Consider the following 13817-nt stretch of genomic DNA (forward strand, 5'->3'; position numbering starts at 1 on the left):
GGGGGGGGGGGGGGGGGGGGGGGGGGGGGGGGGGGGGGGGGGACGCATGGATTTAAAAAAAAAAAAAAGAAACAGAAAGAATCTGGGAGAAAGGAAAGGGGAAAAGAGGAGAAATCCAGCCTGGTGCTTCCCACCAGTCTGAGAGGTGATAGCACGACCCGAGATCCCTACGTTGGAATCCTGCTGTGGAGATCTGTTTTCTTCAGTACACAAACCTCATACATAGTATTTTCTCCACATTTCAAATGACCAACTTGGTTGTCCCAAGCAGAAAGTCTTAATTCTGAAAAGCTGTAATTGGTAGTAAAAACAATTAGAGGTGTGAAGATAGGGACAAATGTTTTCTAGTAATATGCACCAAAACACATAATGAAAGTCTTTTACTAAAACACATTTTAATTGAAGACTTCTAAAAGATTTCTCATTTTTTACTTTTCTTGGAAGTGCTTCAACATACCCAAAAACTGTGTATGTCAGGTTTCTTGGAAACTCTGGGACGCAGTGTTATTTATAATTGTCATTTCAGGTTAATTATAGCCTGATTGCATATTCGGATAATGTTATCTTTTATCACATAGCTCTTCACAGATTAGTGTTATGGATGGAATAAAAGAAAAATCTTCTCAGGTAGGGAGAATCAGAAAGACCCTCATACACTTAGTTTGTCAAAACCACCCACTTTGCTTCATTAATACCCAAGTGGCACTGTCTTGACCGTATGACCAACTGCATACTCAGGTTCTGACCTTGTGTGTGAAGGTAGCCACAATTAATAGGAAATCATACAGAGCTCAGTTTTTGTCCTGATACTACCAGGCAGTACTAATATAATAGAGACCCAATGCACCTGACTGCATCGTGGCATAGGAAGAAGTTTCCTTGCTTCTTTCCCTCACTCCCAATGGAGTTATCCTTAAGGGAATGATGCTTATGCTATAGTATTTGTTAGACATGTGTATCATTACATGGGTCAGGAAGTCTACATACAGTAGCTTCAACAGATAATGATTAATTTTTAGCACATAATGAAGTTCTGTAGGAGGCAGTTGGTGGCATTAGTTTATCAGCTCAGCGATATCAGGGTTAAAATCTCCAGGATTCTCTTAGCTTTTCCCTTAGGGTCATAAAATGTTGCCATACCTAGAGCTATGCCACGAAGACAGGCCAGCCCGGGAAGAAGCAGTTTTCTCTTTGCCCTTTTCAGTCCTTTTTCACATAGAGATGTGTTTCATTCCTTCTTCATTCACATGGGGGTGTTTCTTACGTTATTCACATAGAGATGTTTCACTGCAACCCTCAAGCAGACTTCCATAAACATCTCATTTGGGTAGAAATGGGTTGAACGCGTACCTTTAAGACAATTACTGGCCAAAAGCAAGAGAAGCTGCCTTAAGTTGATCATGAATTACATTTGGGGACTGAATTAGAGACCTTAGCTTATCCTCCTGGAGATCAAGGGATAGCTTAAGATCAAAGAGTATTTTGGCAGAGAAGAAAAGGACCAGCATGGCTATCAAATAGGAAAAGGCCATTGTAAGCCACAAAACTCTCAGATATTTTCTTCATGAAAACTTCATGAAAGCATGAAAATATTTTCTTCATGAAACTGGTTTGTTTTCGTTGTGTTAGATTTGTTGTCATCTATCTAACCACTTTCGTTCTTGGCAGTATTATGTGTTCAGGGCCTTATACCTTGTCTGTGGTTCTTAAAGAAGTAAAGCGCACATAAGTACACACACACACACACACACACCCCAACATTGCTTGGGTGACAGATTAAACCAATGAATGTGTGTTCTCTCACATGTTTCTACATGTTAAAGCCGACTTCTGTACTACTTTCATATATAAGACAGATGTCACTCACAAAAATATACATGCAGATGCGTGCGTCTGTTTTTTACCATAGAGAATTCACCCACCAAGCAAACACTAATTGCCTACAGTGTACCTGAAATCTAAATCTCTACACATGCTATGAATTCCTCTATTACTGCAAGTAAGAATACCTAGCAAAATGCCTTACTTTTCCTTCTGAGGTTCAGTGAAAATTCATTGCAAATTTCCATAGAATAAGGGGGAAATTTAGAGAATCAGAGGTATATTTTAAACCGTAATTTATTCAACAATGATGGCAGTCTCTCTTTTCACTTGTCAGTCATACTCCTAAGAAAGCCTTACCACCTACTATACAGACTCATTTGTAAACATAGGTTAATTTTTATCACTCTGCTGCTTGGACACTCTTCCGTTACAACCTCCTCTTTTTCAGCTATTGTCAACCTCTTTCTTTCCCTTTAACAGAGTGCCAAACGTGAAATGACAGTGACCAATGTTGACTTAATGTGGATGTTTAATAATGAAAAAAAGTGTGTCAGTCCCAGCATTAGTTACAAATGGCAGTAAGTGTATCGGATGGCAGCCCTGTAATAATTTTACATCCATCATTCTTTCCTGATGCTTTGCTGGCCATCTGATGGATGGGGCCAGCAGTGTTAACTCTTCAGAAACTGACACAGTGTATCTAGTTCAGCATTATCTAACACATGCTCCTTCCCTCCGATAAGGACAAGGCATGTGAGGAATTGTGAATTACAGGTTTTGCTTTGAAAAAGTGAATATGAAGGGATTCATGCCTCTGCATTCAGGGGAAGACACTACAATTAATTAATGATTTATGGATGGCTTTTGTAGATCTTGCCTTTAGCCAAAATGAATTCTAGAAGTCAAATTAGAGCTAGATATTTCAGTGGTTAGAGGAAAAAATTCATGAAGGAGGAAGGCGTGTTAGGTAAATCCTTCCAGAGGAAGTGAGATAGATCCCTTGCCTCACCATGACAAAGCAGGAGCTTTTGGGAGGGGGGGTGGGGGTGGGGGGGATGGCGTGGTTGTGTGTGAGCACTCGTGTGTGATTTTTAAAAAGCCCCCAAACTTTTAAGACTGCTGGTTGGAATTTGTCTAGGAAAAATTACAGTGACGCAAATTATGAATATTTTTCTTTATAAAAGTGAGTATGTATTATTTTTTAATCTCTACATTTACATATTAATTATTCCATGACTTTAAAAGACACACACAAATCTGACGTTGAATGCTTGCCTTTTTATTATTGGAGTCTCTCTACTCTGAAAATTTATATAAAATGGATAGGGAACTGCTTTCTAGGCAACTAATTATTAGGAAATCTAGACCAGCTTTTTATGTGCAAGTTGGCATTTGATCCTTAGGTTTTCTTCTCTTTTATTTTTCATTCATAAAACCTTCTTAATTCTGAGTGTCTTAGCTAGGGAACACTTCTTATGGGACAGGAAGGCAGAGGAAAACCCCTTAGTGAATATTATCAGCACAGAGCAGCCAGTTTTTAAAGACCATGACAAAAAGGCAAATAGGTATTATGTCATCATCCATCCATCACTCTAGATGTCAGCCTTTCAATAATTCCAATCGACATTCTCGACAGGCTGGTGCAAGTTAAAGGGGCTGTTTGTTTCTAGAAATTGAGTATGGGCTGTCTATAGCCTTTTGTTCCAGATGGTTTTCTTCTGTGTCTTTTCATTTCTTTCTTTTTCTTTCTTTTCTTTTTGGGGGTATTTAATTGAAATACATGCCGAGTTTGCAGACTGCAAAGATCAGAGCTGTTTTCGTCCAGCAGTGGTAACTATGCATTAAACATTTTGATTTGTTTGAGCTTGAAGTTTAGTCCTTTTTTGCCATTTGCTTCATGGAGTTTGTGTATATTTACAGCCTCTGCATTTAATGGCCACATGCCTTATTTTCACAGATGGCCAGTGGAAGACTTTTTCTTTCTCTTAGTATAGCCCGCTTTCAGTTTTGCTACATTTGTCACAGTGCCACTACTTCAGCTAGCAAGTGCCCACGCTTGGTGGGGAGCAATTATGGTGTGAGTTTTTAAGGAGCTTTTTAAAGGTTTTTTTTTTCCAGTAAACTTTTTATGGTTTAATTTTCAAGCCTAGAAAAGCTGTGCATGTTTTCAAACAGAGAGTCTTGTGTTCTTTACATCATTCTGGTAGAGGGGTTAGTGCAGGATGGTCCAATAAAATGAGACACACAGGGCATGCCAAATTGGGCTTTCGGATAGACACCCACAGGCCTCTCTGATGATTGAAATTGTCTATTCATTTAAAGACACAAGGAGATGCTCACAATAGTATTCCTGAGAAAAGCAAGTTTGAAAACACCACGTAGAGAATGATCCAGATATTTTTAAAGTATGGTCCTCTGTTGCGTAGATAAAACACTAGAAGAATAAGATGCTATAGTGATGCCAAGGTGTTAGGGTTGTAACTTGGTACACAGGGGCCCACATTTCTGACTTTTCTAAATTTCCTATAAGTAAAGTAAGAATCACTTTTGTTTTTGGACCAGAAGTGTTCTCTTTAAAAACCTGATGTACTAAGAATGGTCTTTCCTTCTCTTCTCCCTTGCTCCTAATCCTCATCTCCAAGATCGAATAGCTGCCTTCAAGACAATTAAACAGTAAAGCACTGAAATAATTAGAGACATTTGTTTTTCAATTACCCTCTTATATTTACTAGATGTGTTGCATTCTCTAGTGTCATTTATTGCAAACTACTTTACCAATATGGATTAAAAATTATGAGGAAACTACTGTGAATTGTGCATGCATTTCAAAGGATCTCATTGAATCTCCACAAGCCTACCACTTCTCCTTTTTTTTACAAATGAGAAAGACTTGCTCATGGGTCATAGGAATAATAATGGCTATTGCTGTTTATTTTGTGCTTTACCCTTTTCAAAGTGATTTCGCATCAGGTTGCAACCTTGTACTGTAATATGAGCAGAACAGCATTCTATCTTTGTTTTAAAAATAAAAATGAGATTTGAAAAGTTTTTAGGAATTCCAGTGGGAGATCAGTTTTTAAGCCAAGGTCTTGTGGCTTGGAGTTCAGTCTCTCTTCTAAAGGACCGTGCTGAAGAAGTTCGAGAAAGTACTCAGTGCCTGATGATTAGCTTGTGCTCCAGCATTGGTCATGTATATTAGTTAGTATAGTCTTGAGGCTTTATTACAGAAATCTCATTTAAGCAATCCCCATCTCCATAATATGTACATCGTTCTTCCCATTCTTTGTTTTTCCTGTGTCTGTTCCCTTCTTAAGTCTCTCTTCCTTCACCGCGCACCACCAGCCTCTTCACTAAAGGATGAGCTAGGAAAACAAAAGGAACACACTCCATCTTATTTGTTTTGCTTCTCGTAAGCAGTGCTGATAAAACATGTAAAGTTTTAGCTGTTGATTAAATTGAGATTCTAAATATCTGTTCTAATCTGTATTTTTCTCCCCCTTCCCTTAAAACAACCATGGATAATTGAAAAGTGAACTATCACTCTGATGTGCCCGTTTCTATTTGTCAGACCCAGCATTTCTGAACCAAGCCATGACTCTTTAAAACAGTCCAATTATATTTATTTAACTGAGGTGACTGCTGGCTACTGAGGCTACATTCATAAGAAAGCTAACAGTTTTATAGCTTTTATTCCATGAAAAGGAAAAATTAAAGAGAAAAATTCTATACATTTCTGCAGCTCAATAACTGGGTTACCCATTGTTTATAGAACAATTATCATCAGACAATGTTCAAGTTTTGTGTTTACATCTTTGTAGCCCTCCCACCTACCGGACATCCTGCCTTGGTGGTGAATTCTATTGTTTTTCTTTGTTGGCCTCCTGTTTTTCTCACGTTAACCCTTTTGATTTAACTCAGTGCACACAGTATCTCTATCTGCCCTGCTTTGAAATATAACAAGGTGTTTTTTTAGACTTTGGTAGAATGCTGACCACATACACAAACATTTGAAAACTCAGGTCTTAGTTTTTTCTTCCCCTGCCTTCCCGTTTCCACATGTACACAGCACAAGCAAAGGCCAGTGTTTTGCCTTGACGGTGTTCATGTGTGCCTTCTTTGTGACTGATTTGTTTTCTACAGATTCCTTTGAGTGGCTTTTTTGTGCATGAATCTCCCAGGCCTCAGTGACTTCTTCCTGTCCCTGGCAGTGGTTTTCTGTTTTAAGGACTAAATTAGTACTGTTGAATTTGAGCATATAACTGTGTCTTTCACAAAGTACCTGAATCTGTGAATCTGATTGTTTCCATGAATTTGGCAGTCTCTTCACAAAATATATCTCAATAACCCTATGTTTTTTCTTCATAATTTGAAATCTCTCCCTTGACTTTAAGAAAATGATGGCAGATTTTTGATGACTGGCAGAATTCTCAATTATAAGGGGAGGGCCCTTAAGGTTTGAAACTTAAAAACTTTTGAGAAAACTGTCATTTATGATAGAGAAAATATGTATAGTTTTATATATTGGTCACAATTTTTTAGTTTTGTTTTAGGGAGTGTCCAGTAAAGTAGGACATAGAATTGCAGGTTTGAAAGACAATGAAAAGGGCCTTGAATTTCCTATTCAGTATTTTTAATATGTCAGACATAGGTAGTCCTATGTCTAATACTCAAAAATTTCCAGAAAGGGGAAATTTTTTACATCTTGAGGCAGCTCATTTAATGGACAGACACCTCTGACTATTAGACAATTCTTTGTGGTTCATTATATTTCACCTGATAACTTAAAGCCATCGGTCAGTGTTGTATCTCTTGACTGTATATAGCCAAATTCTATCGCTTTTCACAAATAAGAGGGCTCGATTCTTTTTTGTTTAAATAAGTTAATTCTTAAGATATTTAAAGACAGGTATTTTGTACCTGCTTTTCCCATCCCATTCAGCTTTCTTTTTCAGGGCCCAATGCAACTTCTCCATCATGACAATAAGGATATTGATAGGGACATAATCCAAAGCTGAGTTAAGCCCAAAACATTATGACCATTGAGCATCCCTGGTCTGCATTCCAGTTCCTGTAGAAAAATAAACTAAGGTCATTATAATATTGTTTTTGTTACTGAATCCATACTGGCTTTTTGTTGTCACTACATCCTCTATTACATGCTCTTAGCCAAAGCTTGTAACCATCAGCTTTGTCTTTTCTGGAACATACATTAAGTGCTCAGATCATTGTTCCTCAAATTTCTCTCTTCTTTCATAAGTCAGAATTAATTGTCATTAACTTTCTAATATTTCTCCTACTTTAAATCAGTTCTTTAAAAATCATAGGAATTCATCAATTATATCTATAAGTCATGCTACTATCTTGGATAATTATTCATCTGGATTAAGACTTGAATTCATAGAAACTGTGTTTCCTTCAAAACCATTCCGTCTATCTTCAACTTTACAATACTTTTTAAGAAAACTTGATCTGCCAGTACATTTCAATTTGACCAGATTGCCTGATGAAACTAAGTTTCTAAGAAATTTAGATGAAATTATACTTCAGGAAACATTTCATGAAGGTGGCTACCAAATTTCATGAAAGGAAATTAGACTGTGAACAAAATTATGTGTTCTAATTCATGATTTTCTCCACTAGGAGAATCTCTGGATATTGAAAAAGAAAACATCAAGATTAAATAAGGATGATTTTGTAGATGAGTAGATCAGAGGCCATTTATGGACCTTTCCAACTCCTTAGTTTCCATATCTCTATGACTGATCCTCTGATGGAAATATTCCTAAAGGATACCAGATTTCAGGGTACTAATGTGTCTGGAAATATCCCACTGGGTACATTCACATTTGACCAGAGTAAAATTAGTGAATTATTTCTTCAACTTACGTTTTTGTTAGTCTTGGAGGGAAGTGTGTGTGTGTGCCTGTGTGTGAGCGGAGAGAGAGAATATGTATTTGTATATATTTTATATACAATTTACAAGAAAGCCTTTTCTCCCATTTGTGCTGTTAGATTATGTGGGTGGATGATTATTTTTTAGAAAATGGCGTTCTCAATAAGCAAGGGTGGAACTGAGAGGTTGAGGGGGTGGACATATGCATTATTTCTTTGTATTTTACTTAAGCTGATGAGAAAAATCTCCAAATGATAAATCATTATGACATTATAAATAATCTTTCATCTTCTTTGGTGGTCTGTGAGGTTCACATAATTGGAGGGTTAAAAACCTTTTTTGTTTCATTCTTCCTCCCATGTCATTAGTATAGAAGTAGACCATAAAAAAAAAAGTGCAGCCAGAAGGGGTTTAACTGTTACTGAGTCAACATTTGACAGTCACACTCTATTCTGTCATTTCATGCATGTGCTTTTTATGAGTTTTATAGCTTTGTGAGCTTTATTTCAGGGATGTCCATTATGATAGCTGATCCACAGCCCATCTCTCTTTGTGTATGTGTGTCTGCTGGGGAGTAAAGCTCATCACTTATACGAATCCCAATTTCAAGGAGTAACAGAGGAACCATTTAGTCATGCATTGTTTAATTTAGGATTAGGTAACTAAGGAAATATCTACCTCCTCTAAAACAGAGTTTTTGTGTGTTTTTTGTTTTGTTTTGTTTTTGACTGTTCTATGGAATAAAACAGGATATTCGTTTGAGCCTCTATAAACAGTGAATTTTTAGTTATTTTCTGTATAAATTGAAGTAATGGAATAGGAGAAGTTTTCAATTTGTTCATCATGTCTGAACATCAAATAGAAAATAAAAAAGATTAAATACATTATTTTAGATGATAGACAAGAGGAATGAAAAAAATCTCAACAATTTTTAGAGTTGTTAGCAAAATTCTCCTTTTGAATGCATATTTGTCCACTACTTTAGCCATAGAAAATAAAAGGTCATAACCATGGCAAGTTACTTAATACTGTTATTGAACTAACTATTCCTGTAATTCATATATGTTAGGAAGAATCTTTATTTTTTCAATTTCCTTCATTGACTTCTTTCCCTAATATTAAAAGCACAGATATTTTAATTTTTTAAGCTGATGAGAATCTATCATTATATTTAGACCCCATTTTACAAATTAGGACTCTGGGACTCAGAGAGGAGAATTGATTTGTTTAAAGTAACATAGCTAATATACACAGCAGAGTTTGGTTAAGAAGAAATGTTTTGGATCCCCAAACCCATTATTTTCTATATGGGTCATTTTCTATATTTTCAAATATGTCCTCTTCCCATTAATCCCTATGGTCTTTTGCCATTCAGAATGTACAGATCTTTACTGACTACTTCTAATCAACTCATTGCTTACATCTCTAGATATTTCTTGGCTTTCCTTGTTGATTCCCACCATAGCCTGGTGTCATGCACAAACAATACATGTGTTGTTTTCTACCAAGCAAGTCAATTGAATGAGCCCCAGAGCCCAAGACCAGCTGCTAAATTGACTAAGTGAATATTAGCACGGTAATAATACTTCTTTAAATGCTGGGTTTAGAATCATTTATTTGACCCAAAAAAAAAACTATATGATCTAAAACTTTATTTTCTTCTGTAGATGAGATACAATTCATTTGGATCCTTGCTCAAGTCAACATAGGATCAGAAGATTTTTCAAATAAAAATAGACTTTACCTAATGTTGCCCCTTGATCTCAGTAAACCTACAGTATTGTATAAGATTTGATTAGCCAGGTAGGAATCATCTTCCCAAAGGAAATCTTATTGTTATCCAATTGCTAATTTGTATTCAAGAGAGAAAGCATACAGGTCATCTTGTTTGATCCTTATTTATAAATTCTCAAGACTCTTTCATTTTGACTACTTTGTAGTAATTAATATGCTTGTACCTTCTACTCTGAGATTACTTAGAGCATTTCAGAATGTTAGCAAGTATTTCTTTAAATGTGTTTATTTTTCTTTAATTTTTGCTTTATTTCTGATAGAAAAAAAGGTAGATGAGAGAAAACCAGTGAATCTTGTCAGTTTCAGACCAACATTTCAATAGTACTGAAGGGCAGTAAAGTAAAAGCGCTGTACTGGATTTTTATTCAAGAACACTGATCTTAAAGTGGGGGCATGAGGTGTTCTTTTCCTGTACAAATTCTTGACTAATGTGTTTTTTATTAAAGCCAGATGGGACTAAGAATCTAAACTTTGGTAAAAATTATCACTTGTGCCCATCAGCATTTTTTTCTGCTTCCCCAAACTCAATTTCTTGTTTCCCATTTTCAGCATCTTCCCATTTACCCCCTTTCTACCTGATATCAAACTGCACTTATTTTATTTCAGCTACCTCTGTTAATTAGTTAATTAAGAGAGGGGAAGAGTGGGGGGAGGGATAGAGAAAGAGGGAGAGAGACAATCTCAAGCAGGCTCCACACCCAGTGCAGAGCCCTATGCAGGGCTCAATCTCACAACCCTGAGATCATGACCTAAGCCAAAATCAAGAGTCAGACACTTAATCCACTGAACCACCCAGGCAACCTCAGCTGCCTCTATTTAGAAAAGATTAATTTAATTATAGGAACTTTGGGAATCAAAATATTACCTTATTGAGCTATGTTGGCATGTTTGAAAAGAGGCTTTTAGAAAGGGAAAGATTTAATCCAAGGAACAGAATCTTAAATGGCTGAATTTTAGACATGGTAGTGCATAGATGGACTTTCTGGGGACGGGGACAGCCAGGGATGCTGGAATTGGAAGGAATAGGATCAGAGGGATCTTCTCAAGGTACCAGCATTTGTGCTTTATAACATATGGCTGATTCTTTCTCCTCCTATATACCTATAGATTGAATTTAAACTTTCGAGAACTATTCTTAAATTCAACTCATTCTTCTGATGTTTCAGTATATTATCTGGACAACTATCCACATAAAGATTTATATATACTCCCTACATAAGAACGAAATATATGGGACACCTGGATGGATCCTGGGTGGCTCAGTCAGTTAAGCATCTGCTTTCAGCTCAGGTCATGATTCGGTGTCCTGGGATCGAGCCCCACATCGGGTTCCCTGCTCAGTGGGAGACTGCTTCTCTCTCTGCGCCTCCCCCTGCTCGTGTTCTCTCCATCTCTCTCTCTCTCTGAGATAAATAAGTAGAATCTTAAAATTAAAAAAAGTACTAAAAATAAACTTTTATTTACTATAGGATCAATTTTCATGTGAAATTCTATGGTAATTATTTGCCATGGAACCATTGTGTTTTAATATACCATATATTTACTATAGAACCACTTAGGTTTTAGTATAGCCCCCTTACCTCAATTCTTTTAAGTCTTCTGAATTTATTGTCTGCAAGGGTTTTTAAAATGTGCCAATGTTACCATTTTGATTTACATGCTGTTGTAAGGTGTTTTAATTAAAGGCACACCACACATTCTCTAATTCCTCCAGTCACATCTCATTTCCCTGTTCATATGTCTGAGAATCAGCTATGCAAAAAGTCACAAAAACAGTGCAGCTCACCCTGTTGACTTCCACTATCTCGCATGGACATGTTCTTGGGAAGTATTATACATTCCATTTTGGGTAACTAATTAAATAATTTTATTATGTTGTATACTTTAGGGGTAGATGATTAGAGTTCACTTACTGTAAAAACTGATGGTTAGTTTCCTGCCCATCATTTGCTAATTTTAGCTCTTGGTAAGATGGCATAAGATTCATACAGCTGAACTCAGAGCCTTAGAAGTCACTCAACATTTTGTCCTTTTTCTACTCCAATTGCCTTCATTTTGCTTCTTCTTCTTAAAAGACTTTGCTTCAGAATGGAAAACTCTTTCTAAAACATGTAGCATTTATTGCCCTATCCACCATTAAATCAAAACCTGAGAGGCAATCCATGCCTAGTACATTCCCCAAAGATAGTACAGTAAAGTCTTCATTGACTGGAGATGATCAAATCATGTTGATGGAATATGTGTGTGTGTGTGTGTGTTTAATGTAACTGTCTTCTATTTTAACAGCTACATTTACTATAAAGAGAGTCTGTTAAGCTGGTGTCCTTGGTGCTCCTGTTCTTAGCTGAATATATACAACAGACTCTCAGCAAAAGAAATCCAGAGCATATAAAGCAGCAGAAAATACCAATTTCACACAAACTAATTGGATCATTTTCTACATTTTTAAATATATAATTTATTTCAACTTAGTACTATATTATCCTATAGAACTCGAGTTGTTATCAACTATTTTGTTTCCAATTTCCCTGCTATGTTTTATACTAATGGACAATTAAATATTTTTTCTACTAAATCATGTAGAGAATTTGATGAATAGGAGTTCCAAGGCCACTAAATTTAGAGAATTTTTTATCTAGTATGTACAATTGTAATACTGTCAGAGATTTTGTAGAGATAAAGCATATACTATATTAAGAATATCAATACCCTAATGGTTCTTGGTGGGAACATTAGTTGGACCCCTTTACATATAATACAATTATTTTAAGTAGTTAATTATTTTCTGTGAACATTTTAATATGTCAATAGCTATCCCACAGTATATGTGGTTCATTTGTACAGTTCATGATGGTGTTCCTCAGAAAATGAGGTAAATAATTATAAAGAAACCTGAGCAAATTTTATGAAATCCGATAGATGCTTTTCTTAAAACTGTTTTGGAACCAAGTCATCCTCAGAGCAGTGATGGGAAGTGCTAGAAAAAGTTGTAAACCTTCCATTGTATGCTTTTTCTTTTCATAAAATCACCCAATTACTTAATTGGAAGTAGTTTAATATCTCATGTGATTTAGATTGAGCAATACATATTTTCCTTGAAAATAATTGTTTGTAATGCCACGTTCTCCATGAATTCAGATCATGCACTGCATGCTTTTAAATGACTTGATGTCTTTGCAGATCTAATTTTGGTGTATTTGTATCTCAAATAATTCGCCAACTCAATATTTTGGCTTAGCAATCCAAATCAAATTGTGGTCCAAGTAGCAGGCACTCACATCGAATGTACAGAGACTTGACAAGCAATTAGCAATGAATATTTAAACATCTTCATTACCCTTGCATGAGGAATGCAGATGGCATTTAGGGAGATGGCAACCAGAGGGCACTACTGTGAATTATGTTTCTATCAGTTGGTCACCTGACTATTGGAAGACTTTCTCTGGGCCCCATGCCACTCCTATACTTCTACTGTCTGGCTAAAAATAAAGGCATTCCAAATGTTGTAAAACAGGTTGCTTTTATGAAATTTCTCTGCACATTTTATGATTTGGGAAGATTGTCTCCAAGGATCCCTGCATATACCCCTGAGGCATACCAAACCCAAATGCCAAGACTGTATAGGGGATTCTAAGAATCAGAGTTCCTTCAAAAACGCTGCTGATCATTTGCTGATCAATTACCTCAGCATAATGTGCTGAATGTGCAAAGGTGACTAAATCAACGTTCTGTCCCTTCCAGAAGCTAATGTATTATATATGGCCCAAGAAAAAAATGTCTTTGAATAATTATAATTTCCAGATTGAGCTCTCATTATAAATTTCTTTTTTTTAAGGAAAAAACAACACTGGAGAGTCTGACTCAGCAACTGGCAGTTAAACAGAATGAAGAAGGAAAATTTAGCCATGCCATGATGGATTTCAATATGAGTGGAGATTCTGATGGTTTGTGAAAATTGTTCATGTATATTCTGATAGTGTGCAGACGTGTCTATTTAGTGCCAGTTAAAACTACTAAAAAGTCTATAAGACAGCCACCTTATACCTGGTCATTACAATAAGGGCTCACATGTACTGAGCAGTTCCCATGTGCCAAGCAATCTGCTGAGGTCTTTGCATAAATCATCTCATTAATTTCTAGCACAGCCTGTGAGATAAATACTATTACAAATGAAGTATTTGTAATATTTGGCCCTGGGAATTTTGAATCATTTTTCTCCAAGATAACAGGGCTATGATTACCAGAGGCAGGTCTTGGATTCAAGATGGCATGATTCTGAAGCAAATACTCCCAGTCACTGCCAGAC

At 36.3% G+C, this 13817-nt stretch overlaps 1 protein-coding gene across 3 annotated transcripts in view; it reads left to right on the top strand.

Moving 5' to 3' along the window:
- The window catches only part of SOX5 (SRY-box transcription factor 5), a 346461-nt gene that overhangs the window by 321769 nt on the left and 10875 nt on the right, over positions 1-13817 (top strand). For all 3 annotated transcript variants that reach the window (XM_021690523.1, XM_021690525.1, XM_021690524.1), the window contains one exon: positions 13347-13455. In XM_021690523.1, coding sequence (XP_021546198.1) covers positions 13347-13455 — 109 coding nt within the window. The remainder of the gene's footprint in view (positions 1-13346; positions 13456-13817) is intronic.

The sequence above is a fragment of the Neomonachus schauinslandi genome, chromosome 5 (genome assembly GCF_002201575.2).
Source record: "Neomonachus schauinslandi chromosome 5, ASM220157v2, whole genome shotgun sequence".
In the NCBI taxonomy this organism is placed as follows: domain Eukaryota; kingdom Metazoa; phylum Chordata; class Mammalia; order Carnivora; family Phocidae; genus Neomonachus; species Neomonachus schauinslandi.